Below are 25,184 nucleotides of genomic sequence, written 5' to 3'. Positions count from 1 at the left end.
TAACTAGTCATCATGAAATATTTTTCTGTTATTCCAGTGTCACAATTCTGATTACCTCAACACATTTGCCAAACATCAAACGTGATGTTTCAAAACTGCACACAAGAAAACGAAGTAGGCATTTTAAAATTAGTCTTTGCCTTCAATCAACTTACAGATATATCATTCTCACTATAATCTATATCATTAACAACAAGCACTATTTACTATATCTATGCAAAGTGAGAGCAATACAGGTTTTAAACTTATGTTTAAAACAGGACAATCATATTTTTTCCTTCTCTCTCAAGAATCACTTCCTATCTTTTAAAAATTATATGACTATACCTTGGTACAAACAGTACCCATATTTTTTTGCTGCAATTTTCCTATGCTTTTTTTTTTGTCACAAAGGCCAAGTTTGTCTTGTGGCAAGACAGTTATTGCAGTAATCATTTGCTGAAATGGAAGACTTAGATCACAGATGTTGTGATGACTTCCAGGTGTCTGTTACAGAACATATACAAAAAAAATCATCCTTGAAATTAGAATTCCATACTTCGTGCAAATCCTATTTATTGCTATACTTGCTTATTTACAATTTTTGTATCAATCTTTGTAGCCTAAGATACATCAGTAAGGGGGAGTAGACAGAATGTTGAACTTTTCAGTAATGACATCTAGGATCTATCTGGGTTCTCTGCCCATCTAGCTGGTTATCTTGTGAAGATGAATGACTTCTGAGGCTGTCATCCCATGGAGTGATAGTGCTGGACTCTACTTACCCATTAGAATATCCTAACCTTTTCTTCCAATTTAAAGACAAATAAAAAACTTTCATTCTGTGAAATTCAGTAGCCCAATTCATGAGAAATTCTTGTTTTTTACAGAGCCACCTGTTTTTAGCAGCTTCCCTCCAGTAGTAGAAACCCTTAAAAATGCTGAAGTCAGTCTTGAATGTGAACTTTCGGGAACACCACCGTTTGAGGTGGTGTGGTACAAAGACAAGCGGCAACTCAGAAGCAGCAAGAAATACAAAATTGCATCCAAAAACTTCCACACAAGTATTCACATTCTCAATGTGGACACTTCAGACATCGGTGAATACCACTGCAAAGCACAGAATGAAGTGGGAAGTGATACTTGCGTTTGTACTGTAAAATTGAAAGGTAAATATAGTGCATTCACATGGCAGAAATGTCATAAATGTGCAAAATCCCATTTTTTTCACTCTCACATGATCTGGACAATCTTTTCAAAAATCTCCATCCATCTTTTCCTGTCCAGAACCACCAAGATTTGTCTCCAAACTGAACAGCCTCACCGTGGTAGCTGGAGAGCCTGCTGAATTACAAGCATCCATAGAAGGCGCCCAGCCTATTTTTGTCCAGTGGCTTAAAGAGAAGGAAGAAGTGATTAGAGAAAGTGAAAACATCAGGATTACATTTGTGGAAAATGTTGCAACTCTGCAGTTTGCGAAAGCAGAGCCAGCTAATGCTGGAAAGTATATCTGCCAAATCAAGAATGATGGTGGAATGAGGGAGAACATGGCCACACTGACCGTCTTAGGTTGGTACAATAACCCACGATAGAAACTGGTGCCAAATGCTGGAATGAATTACTAAGAGTTACTGGCAGACTCTTTTTCTGAATTTCTTCTAGAACTATATTTATCCTCATCTATTTGAAAGGTCTAGAGGAAAGACATAGTCGATCTTTCAAACACTCTTTTCTGTTTCTGTGATTCTAACAAAAGTAAACATCTGTTTTATTGTTTAATAACTACCTGTCTTGGCCGGGCGCGGTGGCTCAAGCCTGTAATCCCAGCACTTTGGGAGGCCGAGACGGGCGGATCACAAGGTCAGGAGATCGAGACCATCCTGGCTAACACGGTGAAACCCCGTCTCTACTAAAAAATACAAAAAACTAGCCGGGCGCAGTGGCGGGCGCCTGTAGTCCCAGCTACTCGGGAGGCTGAGGCAGGAGAATGGCGTGAACCCGGGAGGCGGAGCTTGCAGTGAGCTGAGATCCGGCCACTGCACTCCAGCCTGGGCGGCAGAGCGAGACTCCATCTCAAAAAAAAAAAAAAAAAAAACTACCTGTCTTAATCAATTAGCAGATGTAATCATGACTCTCTTTGATTAAGCATGAAAGAATACAGAGCCCAGCATGTGCTACAAGAGTAATTGTTAAAACTAACAAGAACTCCAAAGGTTGGCATTTGATAGCAAAGCTTGCACATAAAATTAAATGACAATTAAACAATTGTTTGAATAACATCTTTCAAAGAATTGTCTTTAACACCTTAAAGTAGAGCAAAAATACCAAGTAATTCACAATAACGTGTAGCCTTTGATCTACAGAGGGTCAAGTGGAAATCAATATGTACTATCTAATGCACATTGTTTAAATCGATTTGAGATGAGTCGTGCATGAACATATATTTCTTAAGAATAATTGCTATAAGATGACAGCAAGAGTGGTGGGAAAAGTAAAAAATAAAGAAAAAAGAAAACTAAAAAGAAAAAATATTAAAACAAAAAATAGCTATCATTCTATGACTGCATGTAATTATGGAATCACACTTTAAAGTCGAGAGAGCGAGCACCCTAACGTAACCATCTCATTGGGAGAAACAATCTTAGTGAATGTGATAGTAGAGACACAGTAAAGATCCCAGACTTTGACAAATGGATATCATGTTTTATTTCAGAGCCCGCAGTCATTGTTGAGAAGGCAGGACCGATGACAGTGACTGTAGGAGAAACGTGCACTCTGGAGTGCAAGGTGGCTGGCACTCCAGAACTCTCTGTTGAATGGTACAAGGATGGAAAGCTGTTGACCAGCAGCCAAAAACACAAATTTAGCTTCTACAACAAAATCTCTTCCTTAAAGATTCTCTCAGTTGAAAGGCAAGATGCAGGCACATACACTTTCCAGGTTCAAAATAATGTTGGGAAAAGCAGCTGCACAGCTGTAGTTGATGTTTCAGGTTAGTTCTGCTATTTTTCTCTGGTTGCTTATGCAAATTCCTTTTACAAGTTTCCTTCTTTCAAGTCTCTTCTATTCTTTCAAATCATGATGAGTCTCTTACCTTTCCTCACACAGACCGAACAGTTCCTCCCTCTTTCACACGAAGACTGAAAAATACTGGTGGGGTGTTAGGTGCCTCTTGCATCTTGGAATGCAAAGTAGCTGGATCATCACCTATCTCAGTTGCCTGGTTTCATGAAAAAACTAAGATTGTCAGTGGAGCAAAGTACCAGACCACATTTTCAGATAATGTCTGCACATTGCAGTTGAATTCCCTGGATTCATCAGATATGGGCCATTACACATGTGTGGCTGCTAATGTCGCTGGGTCTGATGAATGTCGCGCAGTGCTAACTGTACAAGGTCAGTAGACAGTCCAACTTGTAAGGAATTTCATACAAATTCCTCTTCAGGTGCACATCTATGTTGACAAACATTCAAAAGTGCTCTAAAGTTTTATTCAAAATTGCAACTCCATTTGAAGCTTACAGGATCTTTCGATTGTTCTCCATGTCTACATAGAACCACCCTCTTTTGTGAAAGAACCTGAACCTTTGGAAGTACTACCAGGGAAAAATGTAACCTTCACAAGTGTTATTAGAGGAACCCCTCCATTCAAAGTCGGCTGGTTCAGAGGTGCCAGAGAACTAGTGAAAGGAGACCAGTGCAACATCTATTTTGAAGACACTGTGGCAGAACTGGAATTATTTAATGTTGACATATCTCACAGTGGGGAATACACCTGTGTGGTTTCTAACAACGCTGGCCAAGCATCTTGCACTACCCGTCTCTTTGTAAAAGGTTTGCTCAAGTGGATTTGCTTTTTCTATTTTCTGTATACTGACATCTTTGTGTTTTTATTGTGTTTAACTGCTGTGCTTTGTCACTTACTAGAACCAGCTGCATTTGTGAAGAGATTAAGTGATCATTCTGTAGAACCAGGGAAGTCCATAATTCTGGAGAGCACCTACACTGGAACACTTCCAATTTCTGTCACTTGGAAAAAGGATGGTTTTAACATAACTACCTCTGAAAAATGTAACATAGTCACAACAGAGAAAACTTGTATCCTGGAAATTCTGAATAGCACAAAAAGAGATGCAGGACAGTATTCCTGCGAGATTGAAAATGAGGCAGGAAGGGATGTTTGTGGAGCTCTGGTATCTACACTAGGTGTGTTGTCTTATTGTCTTTTAAATCATTTGCATTCTTCTAACATGTAGCATAGTTTCTTTGATATTCATTAATTCCAGTTGCTGATTGTGAGCCTTTCTTCCTTAGAACCGCCTTATTTTGTTACGGAACTGGAACCTCTGGAGGCATCAGTTGGAGATTCGGTTTCTTTACAATGCCAAGTTGCTGGGACACCAGAAATTACAGTGTCTTGGTACAAAGGAGACACCAAATTACGGCCAACTCCTGAATACAGGACCTACTTTACAAACAATGTGGCCACGCTTGTTTTTAATAAGGTGAACCTCAATGACAGCGGAGAGTACACATGCAAAGCAGAAAATAGTATAGGAACTGCTTCTTCTAAGACTGTGTTCAGAATTCAAGGTGACGATATTTTACAAATTAAGAAATTCCTTTTTTCCTTAACTCTTGTATCTTTATGGTGAAGTTCTCATTTCATCTCCTAACGCCTTAAGTATTACGTGTCTCCCTACAGAGCGCCAACTCCCACCTTCCTTTGCAAGACAATTAAAGGACATTGAACAAACTGTGGGGTTACCTGTTACACTCACTTGTCGATTAAATGGCTCTGCACCCATCCAAGTGTGCTGGTATAGAGATGGAGTACTTTTAAGAGATGATGAAAATCTACAGACATCGTTTGTAGATAATGTGGCAACTTTAAAAATTTTGCAAACTGACTTGAGTCACTCTGGCCAGTACTCTTGCTCAGCTTCCAACCCACTCGGAACAGCATCTTCTAGTGCTAGACTCACAGCAAGAGGTTTGTTCACATGTCACACTTTTTCTTTGCAAACTGTGACTTCATATTTCATTGTCAAAGTAGAAATGACCAATGGCAAAAAAAAAAAAAACACACATTGCCTTTCTTCTCATCTTCCAGAACCCAAGAAATCTCCCTTCTTTGACATCAAGCCTGTATCTATAGATGTTATTGCTGGAGAAAGTGCTGATTTTGAGTGTCATGTTACTGGTGCTCAACCAATGCGAATCACTTGGTCAAAAGATAACAAGGAGATCCGTCCTGGAGGAAACTATACAATCACATGTGTGGGAAACACTCCTCATTTGAGAATTCTTAAAGTAGGCAAAGGAGACTCTGGTCAATATACTTGCCAAGCAACCAATGATGTTGGCAAAGACATGTGCTCAGCTCAGCTCAGTGTAAAAGGTATCATTCCATGGCTTTTCACAATATTTGTTCCTTACCATGTTTGCATAATTGTCTTATAAATGTTTCTTTGGTTTTTAAGTGTTTGAGATAAACTAACTGGACATGTTAGAATTTGTGTATTAGTGTTGGAGGTAACATTAATCAAAGTTGTGTTTTCTCTTTATATTGTTCTTTACATTAGTGTATCTCTAAGTGTAATCTTATCAAAAAGTATTGTTTAATTGAAATTTGTTAAATGTCGTTTTAACGTCTAGTCCATTTTTTAATGCTTTCTTGTTATATGGCATTCTGATTTATCATTACTAAATGTTGATCAAATACATCTATAATACATTAACTTTTATGTTTTAACTTACATAGTCAAACTGAAAAAAGTATCAACTAAATTATTTAAAATGTTATGAGATTATTTAACTTAAAAGATAACTTATTTTACTGCAAAATCCTCAGAAAGTATATTCTTAATAACAAACCAGTTTAAATATAAATTTATGGGATCTTCAGCTACAAAAACAAGCTCTTTTAACATGTATAATAAATATCCCTCACTGACTGTTTTGTTTGGTTTACTAGAACCTCCAAAGTTTGTTAAGAAATTAGAAGCTTCAAAAGTTGCAAAGCAGGGGGAATCCATTCAACTGGAATGTAAAATAAGTGGTTCCCCAGAAATCAAAGTTTCGTGGTTCCGAAATGACAGTGAACTTCATGAAAGTTGGAAATACAACATGTCATTCATTAATTCTGTGGCATTGCTTACCATCAATGAAGCTAGTGCTGAGGACAGCGGGGACTACATTTGTGAGGCTCATAATGGTGTTGGTGATGCCAGCTGCAGCACAGCGTTGACAGTGAAAGGTTAGACACACTAAGCTTCTTCATTTCTTTATTCTCCTCTGATTTGGGCTCTTAGCAAAGTTATGAGCTCCAAAATAAAAGGATAATTAAGGTTATTTTGTTGCAATTCTTCAACAAGTTTTAATGAATTGTCATTTCTTGTGTCAGCATGTATTGTCATATGATCACACCAGTCAGTCTTCAAGGTTCTAGATTTAATTTTTTCTTCCTTTATAGTAAGCAAGTGTTCTCATTGTTTATCTTCTTTTTTCTGGTAGCACCTCCTATTTTCACCCAGAAGCCTTCTCCAGTAGGAGCTCTTAAAGGTTCTGATGTGATTCTACAATGTGAAATTTCGGGAACTCCCCCATTTGAAGTAGTATGGGTTAAAGATCGAAAGCAAGTTAGAAGCAGCAAGAAATTTAAAATCACTTCGAAAAATTTTGATACAAGTCTTCATATCCTTAACCTTGAAGCCTCCGATGTCGGGGAATATCACTGCAAAGCTACTAACGAGGTGGGAAGTGACACGTGTTCTTGCTCTGTCAAGTTCAAAGGTTTGTATACCTGGGCACAAAAATATATGCCCCTTACTTCTATCTGTTCTTGCCTAACTAATAACTTGTGTGGCCATGACTCTCACATTTTTTCCTCTAATCACAAATTTCTTTCATCAGAACCTCCACGATTCGTGAAAAAGCTAAGTGACACCTCAACACTTATTGGGGATGCTGTTGAGTTACGGGCCATAGTGGAGGGCTTCCAGCCAATTTCTGTTGTCTGGCTGAAAGATAAAGGTGAAGTCATCAGAGAAAGTGAGAACACCAGGATTTCATTCATTGATAACATTGCAACCCTCCAGCTGGGGAGTCCAGAAGCATCGAATTCTGGAAAATATATATGCCAAATCAAAAACGATGCTGGAATGAGAGAATGCTCTGCAGTCTTGACTGTACTAGGTTAGTAGCAAAGCACAGCCAGAGAAAAAATATCAAGTTAATTGATCCATGATCATTTTCCTCAAATATTCCTCTTATCGAGTAATACAGTGATTGTACTCTTGAGTTTGAAAGGTGACTTTGTTTTCAACGCAAAATACTTCTTCTTTTAGAACCAGCCAGAATCATAGAGAAGCCAGAACCCATGACTGTCACTACTGGAAATCCTTTTGCATTAGAATGTGTAGTGACTGGAACACCCGAACTCTCAGCCAAGTGGTTCAAAGATGGAAGAGAATTGTCTGCAGACAGCAAACATCACATTACATTCATCAATAAAGTAGCTTCCCTCAAAATCCCCTCTGCAGAAATGAGTGACAAAGGGTTATATAGCTTTGAAGTGAAAAACAGTGTTGGCAAAAGTAACTGCACTGTATCTGTCCATGTTTCTGGTGAGTAGAATGAGATTTTTGTGCATTTACAATATTTCCACGGGGTGGAGGGGCACAGAATAAAACTTCTCTTTAAACGCAAAACTACCCTTCCCCACATAGATCGGATTGTGCCTCCTTCCTTCATCCGCAAGCTGAAAGACGTGAATGCCATCCTGGGGGCCTCAATTGTTTTGGAGTGCCGAGTCTCTGGTTCGGCCCCAATTTCAGTTGGCTGGTTTCAGGACGGAAATGAGATTGTTAGTGGGCCCAAATGTCAGTCCAGCTTTTCGGAAAACGTCTGTACTTTGAATCTGAGCTTGTTGGAGCCCTCCGACACAGGCATATACACGTGTGTGGCTGCCAACGTAGCTGGTTCCGACGAGTGCTCAGCAGTCCTGACTGTGCAAGGTCAGTGTGCAGGGAAAAAGCTGCTGCTTCTCTAACACCTCTTTCATGTGGATGTGATGTCTGCCTTCCCTGGAGTTTCTTTATTTTGTCTTCATGTTTAGTCTTAGCTCCCTTTTTTTTAAGGAGCAAAAGCACTTCTCACTTGGATTTCTTTCTTCTCTTAATCTCCCCTTCCACCTTGAAATATCTAGAACCACCATCTTTTGAACAAACCCCCGATTCTGTGGAAGTTTTGCCTGGAATGAGCCTCACGTTCACCAGTGTCATCAGAGGCACCCCTCCTTTCAAGGTCAAGTGGTTTAAAGGCAGCAGGGAACTGGTGCCTGGGGAGTCATGCAACATCTCCCTGGAAGATTTTGTCACAGAACTGGAGTTGTTTGAGGTGCAGCCATTGCAAAGTGGAGACTATTCTTGCCTCGTTACTAATGATGCTGGCAGTGCTTCCTGTACCACACATCTTTTTGTGAAAGGTTTGCTCTTTCCCCCAATATGTGCATCTTTGAAAATTTCTCCTAAGTCTTCATTAGAAGACATGAATTTTACCCTCATGTTTTCTCCCTATAGAACCAGCCACCTTTGTGAAAAGACTGGCTGATTTCAGTGTTGAGACAGGAAGCCCCATAGTTCTCGAGGCCACATACACTGGCACACCTCCAATCTCAGTGAGCTGGATAAAGGACGAGTATCTTCTTTCACAATCTGAGAGATGCAGTATTACTATGACAGAAAAATCTACCATACTGGAAATTCTTGAGAGCACAATAGAGGATTATGCACAGTACAGCTGTCTGATAGAAAATGAGGCCGGTCAAGATATCTGTGAAGCTCTGGTGTCTGTCTTAGGTGTGTTGACAGCTACCTCTTTGTATTGCTCTTTCACTTCAAACATCCTCTTTTACATGGCATGACTGACTGATTGATTACCATCCTTTGTACCATAGAACCACCATACTTCATCGAACCTCTGGAACATGTGGAAGCAGCCATTGGAGAACCTGCAACTTTACGGTGTAAAGTGGATGGAACTCCAGAAATTAGAATTTCTTGGTATAAAGAACACACAAAGCTACGATCAGCTCCTGCATATAAAATGCAATTCAAAAATAACATTGCTTCCTTAGTAATCAACAAAGTGGATCACAGTGATGTGGGAGAGTATTCGTGCAAGGCAGAGAACAGTGTGGGGGCAGTCGCTTCTTCAGCTGTGCTTGTTATCAAAGGTGATGATGGTGTTGTTTAACCTAGTGTGTGTGGACAGATTCATTTTCTTAAAAACATCAAAACTTTCATGGATTGAAATATGTTGTGGATGCTTTCTCACTTGTAAATAAGGATTATCTGTAACTTCTTTACAGAGCGCAAACTTCCACCTTCCTTTGCAAGAAAACTGAAAGACGTTCATGAGACTCTAGGCTTCCCAGTTGCATTTGAATGCCGCATCAATGGCTCAGAACCTCTTCAAGTGTCTTGGTACAAGGATGGGGTTCTTTTGAAAGATGATGCTAATTTGCAGACATCTTTTGTTCATAATGTAGCAACTCTTCAGATTTTACAAACTGACCAGAGCCACGTAGGGCAGTATAATTGCTCTGCTTCTAATCCTCTTGGGACTGCTTCATCCAGTGCCAAGCTCATTCTCTCAGGTGAGTAACTCACATTACCCTCTTCATTGTAAAGCAGCTTCACTGCTCCAGGCCACCAAAAGGCTGGCGCCATTTAGTTTCTGCTGTGTATATGAGAGCATGGAAATCAAAATCACCATGTTGGTCTTCATTCTTTTCAGAGCATGAAGTGCCTCCTTTCTTTGATCTAAAACCTGTATCAGTAGATCTTGCTCTTGGAGAAAGTGGTACTTTTAAATGTCATGTAACTGGGACTGCACCAATCAAAATCACTTGGGCCAAAGACAACCGAGAGATACGCCCTGGAGGCAACTACAAGATGACTTTGGTAGAAAATACTGCCACTCTGACAGTTCTCAAAGTAGGCAAAGGCGATGCCGGGCAGTACACCTGCTATGCAAGCAACGTCGCTGGAAAAGACTCTTGTTCTGCTCAGCTGGGTGTACAAGGTACTTGTTAGAGTGAAGGAGCAAGATCTCTTTTACATTTTCAGTATCTTAAAATATAGGAGGGTGGGTGTGCTTGAGAGAGGGCTACGTTTAGGACCAGGGTCTAGTGATTAAAATGGATCAAGTGGATCAAGGACCTTCCAAATGGAGACAAGTATTTTTTTATTACTTTAAAAAAAATTTTTTTTAACTAGGAAAACATGGACCAAAAGTCCATTTTAAGAGATTAAAAATAGAGACTAGAGAGAGACAACCAAAACTCTACAAAACTGCGAGAAAATCCTAGTTTGAAAGGCATTATCATAGGAGAAAAAAGCGAAGTTATTGCAAATGACTTGTTTTCCACAGTACTTAGTAAATGAATGGATTTTGTCCGTCTAAGGCATAGCAAAACTCCAAACTATCAAGCCCTTCAAGGAGAATTTAGATGAGAATGATAAGTTCAACTTACTTTCCTCCACGAGCCCCACTTAAATAATAGTGGAGGTCAGCTGCTGAGGAGTAGGTAGATCAGTATCTGCTATTATGGAAGGCAGTCATGTGTTTCTGCCACATGTTTATAGCTGCTAGTGTTAGCAATTAAATAGTTTACTCAATGGACTGCTAGTCGAGTCCATTAGAGTATTTTTAAGGGTTTTTATGGTGGTGGTGGTTTATAAATATCTTGAAATTAAAATATAATTAGATTTAGCAGCCCATTTGCTCTATGACATATAGCTAATCATTTTCACTTCCCTATGCCTGAATTTTTTGCTTCAGTTAATGAGGAAAGCATTACTCTTGCACACTTCAGAGGAAAATTATGAAGGTTGAAGAAATATCCATTTAACACCTATAAGAGGAAAATGGCATTTTAAAAATATTAGGATATCTGACCCATTTTGCCATTCTGGCTCTTCATGCTATGTAACTGATAGCATTGCAGCCTTAGGAAATAGTTCTCCACTGGTTCACATACAGGACAGTAACGAAACTCTCATTCCCCGTGGACCTCAGAGGGCTTCCACTGACAGATACATGCTATTATCTCTGATCTTGGCACTAGAGAAGGGACTCTTTTGCTGGGAGAGGATGGCACATTAGAGAGTAACGTCTTTTTCTCCTTCATTTAGTAATAATACTTGATGTGGATGCTTACAAAAACAAGCGTATTTTATTTTAGAAATTTTCTATTTAGGTTTCATTTAACTCTTCTTCCTTGAACTGCATAAATTTGTTTTCCAGAGCTAAAGACCTCTCTAGCAAAGATTATTTTTTCCACCTCATCTTGAATTATATGCATCTTTTCCATCCCTTACCCTTTGTGTTTCCTTTTGTTTCCATAGAACCACCCAGGTTCATTAAGAAGCTAGAACCTTCAAGAATTGTGAAACAGGATGAATTTACAAGGTATGAATGCAAAATCGGCGGGTCTCCAGAAATCAAAGTTTTATGGTACAAGGACGAGACTGAAATTCAAGAGAGCAGTAAATTCAGAATGTCATTCGTTGACTCCGTGGCTGTGCTGGAAATGCACAATCTCAGTGTTGAAGACAGTGGAGACTACACCTGTGAGGCCCACAATGCAGCCGGCAGTGCCAGCAGCAGCACGTCCTTAAAAGTTAAAGGTCAGAGTTCTCCCCACCTGTGTATTTTTCACATTAGCCTCCTCTTTAATTGTCTTCTTAACTCCCTGTTTGACTCTCCAACGATGTTTTAAAATTGGGAAAGGACACAGTAAAGAATTGAAAGTGTTTTCTTCACTCTATCTCCGATGGAGTGGAAGACTGATTCTTACTTTTAACTATATACTTACATAATACATCCGTATCTTCCTTTTTTCCAATTTTAGAACCACCCATTTTCCGCAAAAAGCCTCATCCTGTCGAGACACTGAAAGGAGCTGATGTTCACCTTGAATGTGAGCTTCAGGGCACGCCCCCATTTCATGTTTCTTGGCATAAAGACAAGAGAGAACTTAGGAGCGGCAAGAAGTACAAGATAATGTCTGAGAACTTCCTTACCAGTATCCACATCCTGAATGTTGATGCTGCAGACATTGGGGAATATCAGTGTAAAGCCACAAACGATGTGGGGAGTGACACTTGCGTTGGTTCCATCACTCTCAAAGGTTAGATGGACTGCATTCTCTTCTGCTCACTACTTCCCTTCTAATTGTAATAGTCTGTTGCCCCCTTCACCCTAGCTCAGTCTTATCACTAACAGCCTATTCCACTTTCCCTTTGTTTCCTTTCCAAGTCCTTTTCTGTTGAGTCTGCATCCCGTTTCTAAATCCTACTAAATATCCTTTTAGATAATGTTGTCATTAGGTTTTGATTGGATTAAGGAAGCTGGAGTAGATGAGATATTCAACTTTCCTACTGAATATAAACTTTAATGTGTCCCTGCTCGCATCGACCAAAAATGCCTCTTAAATGGAAATGATACATTATCACTAGTTTGATTCTTGGCGTTCATGATTTGAGCAAAATGCTGTCAGTCCCACACATTTTAAAACCCAGGCTTTCCTCTTTCTTCATCAGCACCACCAAGCTTTGTGAAGAAGCTCAGTGACATTTCTACTGTCGTTGGTGAAGAAGTTCAGCTGCAGACTATCATTGAAGGCGCTGAGCCCATTTCAGTGGTGTGGTTCAAAGATAAGGGGGAAGTCGTTAGAGAAAGTGACAACATATGGATTTCTTATTCAGAAAACATTGCAACCTTACAATTTTCAAGAGTGGAACCAGCCAGTGCTGGAAAATACACTTGTCAGATCAAAAATGATGCTGGGATGCAAGAGTGCTTCGCCATGCTATCCATTCTCGGTTAGTACGAAGATGATGTTATCACAGATACAAGGCACACACTCACCAGGATCTGTGTTTTCTTTAGTTTTTCCATTTGAATTTAAAATATGGGTATCTTTTACATTTCATTCCAGAGCCTGCAACAATTGTAGAAAAGCCAGAATCCATAAAAGTTACCACAGGAGACACCTGTACCTTGGAGTGTACAGTAACTGGCACCCCTGAACTCAGTACTAAGTGGTTTAAGGATGGAAAAGAACTAACAAGTGACAACAAATACAAAATAAGCTTCTTCAACAAAGTATCTGGCCTTAAGATCATCAAGGTGGCACCGAGTGACAGTGGGGTATACAGTTTTGAGGTGCAGAACCCTGTTGGTAAAGACAGCTGCACAGCTTCAGTGCAGGTTTCAGGTTGGTTGATTTCTTGGGCTTTTCCTTCATCAGTATAATAATGTATTTCCTGATTTTCATAAATGTATATGGGTTGTTCCATCTTCTATAGGATAGCATGAGTCTTACATCTTCTGAATCAGCAAATTCAGAGGCAATACCATCTGTAGAATTAGAAGAAAACCACATTCTAAAGTTATATCCCTTTCTTTTTGAGGAATTTCCAAAATGATGATAGGAATGAAAAATAGTGTCTGGATAAGGTTAAAGCAGTCTTCCTTTATGCTGAAATAATTCACCACATAATGCTTCACGGCAAAGAGAGAATAAAATCCCTAGCAAGTCAACCATCACTTTCTGCCCACTGATTCTCCAAGCTTTTGATAGTGTGAAGCCATAGAGGATTTTTTAATACCCTCACAAAAGAGCCAAATGGATCTAGGGATATTCCATCAAGAAGACAGCTCTCTCTTCAAGTCATTTTATAATTGTTGTCCTTTGTTTTTGCTTTTTTTTTTTGTATCACATTCAGATCGAACCGTTCCTCCTTCATTCACAAGAAAATTGAAAGAGACAAATGGTCTATCCGGTTCCTCAGTTGTAATGGAGTGTAAAGTCTATGGGTCACCTCCAATCTCTGTCTCCTGGTTCCATGAAGGAAATGAGATCAGCAGTGGAAGGAAATACCAGACCACCCTGACAGATAATACTTGTGCTTTAACTGTGAACATGCTGGAAGAATCAGACAGTGGTGACTACACATGTATAGCTACTAATATGGCTGGTTCTGATGAATGTAGTGCTCCTTTGACTGTGAGAGGTCAGTTTACAAAACAGTAAAATGAATTGCATTTCACAGTTTATTAAGCATGTTTGTCATAACAATTCACAAATCTAAACCTTTTCTGATATATGCTTTTGTGTTTAGAACCACCATCTTTTGTTCAGAAACCTGAACCCATGGATGTTTTAACTGGGACCAATGTAACTTTCACCAGTATCGTAAAAGGAACACCTCCTTTCAGTGTTAGCTGGTTCAAGGGTAGCAGTGAAGTAGTACCAGGGGATAGATGCAACGTGTCCTTGGAGGATTCAGTTGCTGAACTGGAGTTGTTCGATGTAGATACATCACAAAGTGGAGAATATACTTGCATAGTTAGCAATGAAGCTGGCAAGGCTTCTTGTACAACACATCTCTACATAAAAGGTTTGTCAGACTGCTCTTCTAGATTTATATGGTTAGTAATTAGATGTGTCTATGTCTCTATGTATATGTGTTTGATATTTTCAATTGATATATTTTCAATTTGGTCACTTTAGCCCCAGCCAAATTTGTGAAGAGGCTGAATGATTACAGCATAGAGAAAGGAAAACCCCTGATCCTAGAGGGTACATTCACTGGAACTCCTCCCATTTTGGTTGTCTGGAAGAAAAATGGCATAAATGTAACTCCTTCTCAGAGGTGTAATATAACCACGACTGAAAAATCGGCAATCCTGGAAATTCCAAGTAGCACAGTAGAGGATGCAGGACAATACAACTGCTACATTGAAAATGCTTCTGGAAAAGATTCCTGTTCAGCACAAATACTCATACTAGGTTTGTCATGATTGCACATTCTTACCTTTGTATGCAATCGATGATCTGGCCCATCTCCTTCATCACTGATTGATTATCTCTCTTGGCTGCAGAACCACCGTATTTTGTCAAGCAGCTGGAGCCGGTTAAGGTGTCTGTTGGAGATTCTGCCTCTCTACAATGCCAGCTTGCTGGAACCCCTGAAATTGGGGTATCCTGGTATAAAGGAGATACAAAATTGAGACCCACTACGACCTACAAAATGCATTTTAGGAATAATGTTGCTACACTGGTTTTCAACCAGGTTGATATTAATGATAGTGGAGAATATATCTGTAAAGCTGAAAACAGCGTAGGAGAAGTTTCTGCATCAACTTTCCTTACCGTTCAAGGTGATGGCAATATTTTTAAAGTGAACGAATTTGTGTTTCTTTTGAACAAGATTTAAAATGTCTGGGGAGGCCTTGTTTTTAGGAAAATCTTTCCAAAGTCTTAATATTCTGCTTAAGTAATCCTATTTACAGTTAGTGGCTTATCTTTTTCTGTGGATTTTACAGAGAGAGATAATATGACTAAATCTTTAATTGGAAGGATTATGCAATCATTTGCTTCTATAATTAAATCTTTTTTAAAAGTGATCATATATTTTTTAATTCCACCCCATAAGTATCTCATACAAATTGTTAGAAGGCAGTCTTTAAAATTACAGGAATCTGCTGCTTGCCCAGAGACATGCCTTCAGCCAACCAATTGCTTTACTGGTTTTCAGATTGGTTTGCACCTACTGTGCATAAGGGTTGGTCTCAGAGTGATACTTTTGCTCCAGAAATCTATATGCTTTTCTTTATCTCCAAGTTAATTCAAGAGACATTAATAATTCCTGATTTCTAAAAGAAATCACATATATACATGCATTTTGTATATATATAATTGTGAGAAGAGCATTTAGTAAATTAAAGTGTTTGTTACTTTTATTCTGCTCCTACAGAACAAAAACTTCCACCATCATTTTCTCGACAATTGAGAGATGTTCAAGAAACAGTTGGACTGCCAGTTGTTTTTGATTGTGCCATAAGTGGATCAGAACCTATCTCTGTGTCTTGGTATAAAGATGGCAAGCCATTGAAAGACAGCCCAAATGTACAAACATCATTTTTAGACAATACAGCCACACTCAATATTTTTAAAACTGACCGGAGCCTTGCAGGCCAGTATTCTTGCACAGCTACAAACCCTATAGGCTCTGCTTCTTCTAGTGCCCGGCTCATTCTTACAGGTTTGTGGATTCTTAAACTTTTCTTTCTATAATTAAAGTATTGTAATCAAATGTGAAATTAGGGAGAAATTTCTGTTTCAGTAAACTGACATGGTCCAGATACTGAGCCTGAAACCTTGTCTTTCTGCTCTACTATTAGAGGGGAAGAACCCACCATTCTTTGATATCCGTCTTGCCCCTGTGGATGCTGTGGTGGGAGAAAGTGCTGACTTTGAGTGCCACGTCACAGGCACACAACCGATAAAGGTCAGCTGGGCCAAAGACAACAGAGAGATACGAAGTGGTGGAAACTACCAGATTAGTTATCTGGAAAACAGCGCCCACCTGACAGTCCTCAAAGTAGACAAAGGAGATTCTGGACAATATACCTGCTATGCTGTGAATGAAGTGGGAAAAGACTCGTGCACAGCTCAGCTGAATATAAAAGGTATCATTTATTTTATAAGTGATCCCACAAAAGTGTAATTTTGTAGTATATCCTGAAGGTGTAGTTTTTATGATGATGAATGCAATTTAGGACATTTTTAAACAAATGAAAAGAAAACATTTACGAGGAAATAAGTTTATCTAGAGAAGAAGTCATTTTTTAAATCTGTATTTCTTTCTTTTCTCCAGACAGGGTCTCACTCTGTCACCCAGGCTGGAGTACGGTGGCATGATCTCTGCTCGCTGCAACCTCTGCCTCCTGGGTTCAAGTGATTCTCATGCCTCAGCCTCCTGAGTAGGTGGGATTACAGGCACCCACTACCATGCCCAACTAATTTTTGTAATTTTTGGTAGAAACGGGGTTTCACCATGTTGGCCAGGTTGGTCTGGAGCTCCTGACGTCAAGTGATCTGCCCGCCTTGGCCTCCCAAAGTGCTGGGATTACAGGCATGAGCTACCACACCCAGCTTATAATCTATATTTCTAAAACTTTATATATTCCATATGATACTGAGATTACCCCCTCTTTTTACAAATTTGTGATTCTGTAAATGACCATAAGTTATTTCTTATCACCCACCTTGTAAGTCAAAGAACAGTTTAGAATAAGCTGGTAGAAGGAGACTGAAATGTTTAGGAACATACACTGATATAGTGTATTTAGTTGGTTAGCCTTGATTTTTAACTAAAAATATGAGATTTTTTCCTTGAAAAGCTTCATATTAGTAATCTGCTTCTGGATTCTACTTCATATATCCTTGCAATTTCTTACAGAGCGGCTCATCCCACCAAGTTTCACTAAAAAACTCTCAGAGACAGTAGAAGAAACAGAAGGGAATTCTTTTAAACTTGAGGGACGTGTGGCTGGTTCCCAACCTATAACTGTTGCCTGGTACAAAAATAATATAGAGATACAACCAACTTCTAACTGTGAAATAACATTCAAGAACAACACGTTAGTGCTGCAAGTCAGGAAAGCAGGCATGAACGACGCGGGTTTGTACACATGCAAAGTGTCCAATGATGCAGGCTCTGCTCTGTGCACATCTTCAATTGTCATCAAAGGTGAGTTATCCTCACAGCCCCAACCTGTTGTTTTTCTTCACTGCCTGTTATATAGCCATGTGCATTTCTTATGATATCTTGACCATGTAAGTTATAACAAATATAAATACACATTATTTAACTGTGTATTTATCACTCCACATGTTTACCAAAAATATAAATTATTGTAATTTAATTATGTGTCTTCCTAAAGGAGGTGTCATTTAATGGACTAGTATATTAGGTTTCTATATCATATCCCCAAATTCCCTTAAGTAGTTAGAAGTTTCAGCATACTCTGAAATGTGTGCATACGTGACACATATGTTTTTATGAAGTACATTTGTTTTTAATTTTTTCTAATGTTCATCACCAAATATCACACTGACTTGACTATTATTGAGTTATACATTATATCACAGTCTGAAACTTTCTCCTTTCTAAGTGTATTTCTAAAGGATTATTGTTTAATGTATATTGCCCAAAGCTTTGGACCTGCAAACAAATATTAATCCCAGACAAAAGGGTAACATTTGCCCAAAAAGAAAAATAATGGGTAGAAAACATTGCATATCATTATGGAAGATGTATTTAAATACACAATCATAGCTTGAGACAATGAAATAGACTATGTTGTTTAAGGATATCTTTATCTGTTTCTCTTCACTGTAACGGCTTCCAGTAATTACAACATAGCTTCATCAAAGTCACATTAAAAACTAAACTCTTAGAGCAGCTTGGAATTGATTACCAACTCTTATGATCTGGTTGATTATCTCACAGTGTACAGATAGTAAGTTATTATTAATAGACTGATATTTCTCATAAGTAAATATCACTGAGTTGTCTTAAAATTCCAATTTCATCACTCATTTAATGGAATTTAGATGCATTTAGTTTTAAAACACATTTAATAAAATGAAAAACATATACTTAGCAGTGGCTTATATTCATGATTTACATTCATGATGGTTTTACCACGGCAGATAAATGCTTTCTATAGAATTCTGAAGCTATTTGTAAAATTTTTTAAAGGGTAGACATCAGAAGTTTTAATCTTTGCAATAACAAAAAAAAATGGCCTTATTCTTTCTAGGTACAGGTCTCAGAACCATTGAACAAAATCATTATATACTACTGAGTTGTACATGGCCTTCCTATCATGTTACTCATCGAGTCTTCATCACTGGTCTTCAGTTAAACACTGAACTTCAACTCCTAATTCCTTTGGGCTAAGATTGGATTTTAAACGCTACTGTGGCTCCATTTAATAGCTAAAGATGAACATCAGAGAAAATCACATATAAATATGTGGGCTCATGTATTACTCAGATGCTAGCTTTCTTTCCTAGAGGGTAGCAATCACTGCTGCTGGAGATAAGCAGAATTCCCAAATAAGCCCTTCATTTTCAGGGTTCAGCAAAAACGCAGCTGTACACAGGTTTGAGAGAATTAATAGTGTGCTACATGGTAAAGAAGTTTATAGTAACTGCCAGTGTCTGCAGTGCTTAGTCAGGACACAGATGCTGGGGCAATTTGTGGGCAGCATGTCATGTGTTCTTTGCTTGTTTTTAAACCTTTATCGTTTTTAAAAATCCAACAAATTTAAACTACTGTCTTTAGAGAGGAATAAACCAGACACATAATTCTGTTCTACTACAGCAACCAGTGTTACCTGTTAGAGGCAAAACTGGTTTTCTCTTTATTTGTTTCTCTTGTGGAATTTAATACTTTTTTTGCCTTTATGTTCCTCATGAAAATATCTTTTCAATTCCAGAACCTAAGAAGCCACCTGTGTTTGATCAGCACCTTACTCCAGTAACAGTGAGTGAAGGAGAATACGTGCAGCTCAGCTGCCATGTCCAGGGATCTGAGCCAATTAGGATCCAGTGGTTGAAGGCTGGCAGGGAAATAAAGCCTTCAGACAGATGCAGCTTCAGCTTTGCTAGTAGGACAGCTGTACTGGAACTCAGAGATGTGGCTAAAGCAGATTCGGGAGATTATGTGTGTAAAGCTTCAAATGTGGCTGGAAGTGACACTACCAAATCAAAAGTGACCATTAAAGGTACAGACACCTCAAAAGTATTATGCAGTTCAAGCCAGCCACCACTCATGTTTATTTGCTTATTACAATTTCACTAGAAATGGAATCAGATTTTTAGAAATATCAGTTGTTGCTCATCTGCAATTTGTAGGCTCCTTATTTTAATTGAAATATTAGATAATTTAACAGAAATAATGTCAATACAAAGTATCTGAAATTATTACAAGTTTACCACTCTTCTTGAACCTCTTTTCACCATATCCAGTAAGATTTAATTAATGCAGTTCCAAAAATGATGCTATAATAATGTGATAGAAAGTAGGCTGGTGTGATACACCTGGAAAAAATAAAACCAGGTCTAAAAATATTGACACTACTAACATGATTATAGTTCAACCTTTGAGAGCTATCATTAGCATAAATGTCTGAGAAGCTGCTTTATCTTCTGTAACCCACCGTTACATAGGAAGAGAATTCTGCAGTACTTCCTTATCACACTGCCAACCTCCTAAGGCTTATTTTAAAAAGGGGGATATTTATTACAATTCTGAGGTGATTGTAGTAACAAAACATGTAAACGTTTTTTCAGACAAACCAGCTGTGGCCCCAGCAGCCAAGAAAGCTGCAGTAGATGGAAGACTCTTTTTTGTGTCAGAACCTCAGAGTATCAGAGTCGTAGAAAGTAAGTGTACTTCATGAGAAGTACATCTTCATCTATCTGGTACCTTTTACTTATGATTTAATTTTGGAAGGACTGATTTTAGAAAATTAAATTTTTATTCATTTGTCTTCATTATTCCTTAGAAACCACTGCAACCTTCATTGCAAAAGTTGGAGGTGACCCAATCCCAAATGTTAAATGGACAAAAGGGAAGTGGAGACAGCTGAACCAAGGAGGTCGTGTTTTCATCCACCAAAAAGGCGATGAAGCAAAACTGGAGATTAGAGACACCACAAAAACTGATTCTGGGTTATACCGATGCGTGGCATTTAACAAACATGGTGAAATTGAAAGTAACGTTAACTTACAGGTGGATGAAAGGAAGAAACAAGAGAAAATTGAAGGCGATCTTAGAGCAATGCTGAAAAAGTGAGTTCAAAAAAACCACAAATTGTACAGTCAGCCCTCGGTGTAAGCGGGTTCCGCATCCACAGTCAACCAGCCCCAGTGGAAAGTTTTAAAGAACAAAAATTTTAAAAATACAAATAAACAATACAGCATAACAACCATTTACACAGCACTTACATTGTGTTAGATATTATAAGTAATCTAGAGATGAAGTATACAGGAGGATGTGCATAGGTTACATGCAAATACTATGCCATTTTATATCAGGGACTTCAGCATCTAGCCACAGGCCTCTTGAAGCCAATCTCCTGTGCATTCAGAGGGACAACTGGAATGTCCCATTCACAAAAGGAATCTCTCAAAAGGCATGGGCCATCCATCTCATGATTCAGATTGTTAAAAAACATAGGCATATAGACATTTTAACAGAAGCAGATAAGCAAAAACATCTGGGTGTTCTTGTTTCATTAGAATCAATTTCTGAATGTAAGAGAAAGTTTTAAGAATGAGGTGAATGTCTATTAAGATTTTTAAACAAAAAGAAATGCCCTAAAGAAACCCTAGTATTGTCTGTGCCTAGGTATGAAATTTTTGTTTCGATATATAATTTATTATGTTATGAATGGTTCTCTAAAACAACTGTTTTAAACATTTTCCATAATTATCATCCATTTCAATATGGTTTATTTTTCAACATAATTATTGAATTAAATCCACACTCAATTCCCATAAATCTTTTCCATGAGATGTATACTATTCTATTATTAAAGTTTTCCATTGCTATTATTATTTTTTCTGATATTATAATTCATTAACTAGGCTCTTTGGTTATGAAGTTTACAGAAATACTTCTATTACTCTTTCCTTTCTTAAAATTTTTGATCCAATGTCTATATTTTATAACAATGGTCCTAATCCATCTGATTTTAATCCACTCCATCTCCAAACCCACATTTTAAAATTATTTCACAGCTAACATGGTAAAATTAATATTTATTGAATAAAGAACAAGAAAACCTTAATGAAGTACATAATCTTTGAATGATGATAGATAATTAAAAATAAATAGAAGACAGGTGATTTATCCTTACTTTTTAAATTTTATTTAGGACTCCAATCTTAAAGAAAGCTGGGGAAGAAGAGGAAATTGATATCATGGAACTTCTCAAAAATGTTGATCCTAAAGAATATGAAAAATATGCCCGCATGTATGGAATCACTGACTTCCGAGGTCTTCTTCAAGCATTTGAACTGCTCAAGCAAAGCCAAGAAGAAGAGACACATAGACTGGTATGCTCCTTCATATATAGCATCATCCGAAAAAAGTCACATTTAAAACATCTCACACATTCCCTTTGAATTACCAGAATCCTATAGTTACATGACATCATTTAATATGACCTAACCAGCATCCAGAATGGAAGTTGAATATAGTCATGCATCCTCTAAATCAAATTTTGTTTCATATGTAATACCTATCATTTTTGTTCTTCTCAGGAAATTGAAGAAATAGAGAGGTCAGAGAAGGACGAAAAGGAATTTGAGGAACTTGTATCATTTATTCAGCAAAGACTGTCACAGACAGAGGTAAAAAGAATTATGCTGATAATAAAATGAACAAGTTAGGATTGAGTATTATTATAAGGGAAGGAGTAACAACTGTGTTTTAATTCTTTATTCTCCTAGCCTGTCACTCTGATCAAAGACATCGAAAATCAGACAGTTTTGAAAGATAATGATGCTGTCTTTGAAATTGACATTAAAATTAATTATCCAGAAATCAAGCTTTCATGGTACAAAGGAACTCAAAAACTGGAACCCAGTGATAAATTTGAAATAAGCATCGATGGTGACCGACATACACTCAGAGTCAAAAACTGTCAACTTAAAGACCAGGGCAATTATCGATTGGTTTGTGGCCCACACATCGCTAGCGCTAAACTAACCGTGATTGGTAAGTTAGAAAAGGCTTATGAAATACTTGTGAGATTTAAATTACTGTTGAGCACATCTGCGTGTGATACTGAACAAAATGTGTGTTGTATCACATGAACAGAGCCTGCGTGGGAACGGCATCTTCAGGATGTGACTCTGAAAGAAGGCCAGACTTGCACCATGACATGCCAGTTTTCTGTACCAAATGTAAAATCTCAATGGTTCAGAAATGGCAGAATCCTTAAACCCCAAGGTAGACATAAAACAGAAGTAGAACACAAAGTCCACAAATTGACCATTGCAGATGTTCGAGCAGAAGACCAGGGTCAGTACACCTGCAAATATGAAGACCTTGAAACTTCCGCAGAACTCAGAATCGAAGGTGCGTGAAACACTGTGGAGTCCTTGTGGTACAGCATAGGCCAATGGCAAATGTTGTGCAGGACGCCTGCAGCCCTGCCTTTAGATACACATCAAAGTGGTCATGTGTTCTTCTTTCCCAACACACGTTCTCATAGTATCCACTCACATCTCAAAGTTCATACAGAAGCACATGGGAAATATTCAAATGAGTGTCAATTCTTTTGCGTCATTCTTTTAGATTTTAATCTAGTCTAAGACATAATCTTTAACAGTAATTTCTGTCTAAAGTCTAAATTTCATGATTCTCATATCTAGGATTGTAGAAAGAAATCTAGGAAAGGACAAGATCTCATAGCTGTAAATCTGGAGGATCTTGGTTAGGAATTGATATTTTGTTTATAGGACATAGTCTGACTTTCTCTGTACAAAATTATGTAGATAAAATTAACATGTCATGTGCGATTAGCAATTATTTTTCAAAAAATATTTATTTCATTTTCAGATCATGTTTCAACCTTCTGAATCTCTGAAATTAAGTGAAATCTCAGAATTTAGGAGCAACAATATTCATTTCCTAATTGATTATATGCATTTTCCAAAGACACCCTCAAACTGTATTGAGAAAAATTTTGGTTATAATAGCATCTGCTTTCAGCTATTGGTGCCCATTTGTATTTGCTGAAACACAAATATATGACATTCGATTTACATAAACATATCAACTTTTCTGGCTTACCTTACAATGAATATCAGTGGCTGGTTGTATTTTAAATGGTTTTCAAAGTAAAGGTCCAGCTGCGAGTACTAATTATTTTTTAAATAATTGATATTTTTAATATAATTATTTAGTAAATAGAACTCACCAGAGTACTGTGATTTCTAAGATTTTATGGTACTGTTATACGCATAAGACCCTCCCCTCCATCCTCTTCTAGAAAACACTCCTGCCATCCACACAGATCCTTTATTTGTGCCCCTATGTACTTAGCAGATTTCCGAACTCTAAAATTTTTTTGTGAAATTTAGAAGTGCAGATTTCCTATTGAGTTTGAAATTATTTTACAAGAAAAGTTATACATATTAGATAAACAATTCTAGATCCTGAGTAACAGAAATTATTTTACCGAGGCAAGAAAGAATTTCACAGAGGAATAAGTAACAGAGTACAATTAAGTTTGTGTACCCTAACACTTTTAAAACTTAATCTGACTTTGGGTCATAAGCTCTCTTTAATATGTCCTTTATGTAAATATTTTAAGGACTCACAATAATTTCTTTACACTTTGCTACATTCGTCCGGCAGGAATACACTTAAGAATTGGGATACTTTTTTGTTAGTGATGCAAAGAAGTGTGCATTTCTTTTCATTTTGGATTTTTGAACTTTTCTTGCTATTTTATAACTGGGTACAAAGATGGAGATTTTAAGTATCTGAGGCAAAAGCAAGTAAAAGAAATTCCTCTCTATATAACCTAGCTTTGAACTCTCTTTGTACTTAAACAGCTGAACCAATTCAGTTTACAAAGCGTATACAGAACATTGTGGTGAGTGAGCATCAGTCTGCCACCTTCGAGTGTGAAGTGTCCTTTGATGACGCCATTGTAACATGGTACAAAGGACCAACAGAACTGACAGAGAGCCAGAAGTACAACTTCAGGAATGACGGTCGCTGCCATTATATGACCATCCACAACGTGACCCCAGACGATGAAGGTGATTTCATTGACAGTTTTCCAGTGAATGTATAATTGAAGGCTCATCTGTTTTCTGTATTTCTACCCTGTATGCGCTCATGCTCTAATTCTATCTAGAATGCTTTTTTAGAAAAGACAAGTGTAAATAAACACATACATATATTGAAGTAAAGAAGTGTTATTTGCAACATATCAGAAAACAAAAGTTGGATGATTTTTCTCCCTAGGTGTTTACTCGGTCATCGCTCGGCTGGAGCCAAGAGGTGAAGCAAGAAGCACGGCAGAGTTATACCTAACGACGAAAGGTGAGGGAGCGCCATCTGAAAGCCACCCTGCCATCTTTGAAACACGTAGCCTACCTATACCATTCTCAACACAAAAATATCATTTTTTTTTTTATTTTGCAGAAATCAAACTTGAGCTAAAGCCTCCTGGTAAGTTGTTTTGTAAAAATCAATCCTTGCTTACAATAAATTCAGCATAATTTTGTAAATCACAGAAGCCAAACT

General features: G+C 37.9%; 1 protein-coding gene across 50 annotated transcripts in view; it reads left to right on the top strand.

Annotated features, from left to right (window-relative positions):
- Positions 1-25,184, top strand: part of TTN (titin) — a 272,676-nt gene that overhangs the window by 80,408 nt on the left and 167,084 nt on the right. For 48 of the 50 annotated variants that reach the window (XM_031651844.1, XM_031651839.1, XM_031651871.1 and 45 more), the window contains 40 exons: positions 870-1,148; positions 1,267-1,548; positions 2,693-2,971; positions 3,088-3,375; positions 3,535-3,813; positions 3,907-4,185; positions 4,294-4,572; positions 4,685-4,972; positions 5,093-5,380; positions 5,957-6,238; positions 6,496-6,774; positions 6,895-7,176; positions 7,329-7,607; positions 7,710-7,997; positions 8,189-8,467; positions 8,562-8,840; positions 8,939-9,217; positions 9,353-9,640; positions 9,781-10,068; positions 11,394-11,675; positions 11,900-12,178; positions 12,591-12,872; positions 12,989-13,267; positions 13,779-14,066; positions 14,175-14,453; positions 14,567-14,845; positions 14,938-15,216; positions 15,813-16,100; positions 16,240-16,527; positions 17,301-17,591; positions 19,348-19,635; positions 20,204-20,296; positions 20,419-20,704; positions 21,793-21,973; positions 22,181-22,270; positions 22,370-22,637; positions 22,740-23,000; positions 24,485-24,694; positions 24,903-24,980; positions 25,083-25,109. The exons of the other annotated variants lie outside the window; for them this stretch is intronic. In XM_031651844.1, coding sequence (XP_031507704.1) covers positions 870-1,148; positions 1,267-1,548; positions 2,693-2,971; positions 3,088-3,375; positions 3,535-3,813; positions 3,907-4,185; positions 4,294-4,572; positions 4,685-4,972; positions 5,093-5,380; positions 5,957-6,238; positions 6,496-6,774; positions 6,895-7,176; positions 7,329-7,607; positions 7,710-7,997; positions 8,189-8,467; positions 8,562-8,840; positions 8,939-9,217; positions 9,353-9,640; positions 9,781-10,068; positions 11,394-11,675; positions 11,900-12,178; positions 12,591-12,872; positions 12,989-13,267; positions 13,779-14,066; positions 14,175-14,453; positions 14,567-14,845; positions 14,938-15,216; positions 15,813-16,100; positions 16,240-16,527; positions 17,301-17,591; positions 19,348-19,635; positions 20,204-20,296; positions 20,419-20,704; positions 21,793-21,973; positions 22,181-22,270; positions 22,370-22,637; positions 22,740-23,000; positions 24,485-24,694; positions 24,903-24,980; positions 25,083-25,109 — 10,260 coding nt within the window. The remainder of the gene's footprint in view (positions 1-869; positions 1,149-1,266; positions 1,549-2,692; positions 2,972-3,087; positions 3,376-3,534; positions 3,814-3,906; positions 4,186-4,293; positions 4,573-4,684; positions 4,973-5,092; positions 5,381-5,956; positions 6,239-6,495; positions 6,775-6,894; positions 7,177-7,328; positions 7,608-7,709; positions 7,998-8,188; positions 8,468-8,561; positions 8,841-8,938; positions 9,218-9,352; positions 9,641-9,780; positions 10,069-11,393; positions 11,676-11,899; positions 12,179-12,590; positions 12,873-12,988; positions 13,268-13,778; positions 14,067-14,174; positions 14,454-14,566; positions 14,846-14,937; positions 15,217-15,812; positions 16,101-16,239; positions 16,528-17,300; positions 17,592-19,347; positions 19,636-20,203; positions 20,297-20,418; positions 20,705-21,792; positions 21,974-22,180; positions 22,271-22,369; positions 22,638-22,739; positions 23,001-24,484; positions 24,695-24,902; positions 24,981-25,082; positions 25,110-25,184) is intronic. 50 annotated transcript variants of the gene reach the window in all.

The sequence above is a fragment of the Papio anubis genome, chromosome 10, assembly GCF_008728515.1.
Source record: "Papio anubis isolate 15944 chromosome 10, Panubis1.0, whole genome shotgun sequence".
NCBI classification, from domain to species: domain Eukaryota; kingdom Metazoa; phylum Chordata; class Mammalia; order Primates; family Cercopithecidae; genus Papio; species Papio anubis.
The sequence above is the reverse complement of the archived record's forward strand: the minus strand, read 5'-3'. Positions and strand labels throughout refer to the sequence as shown.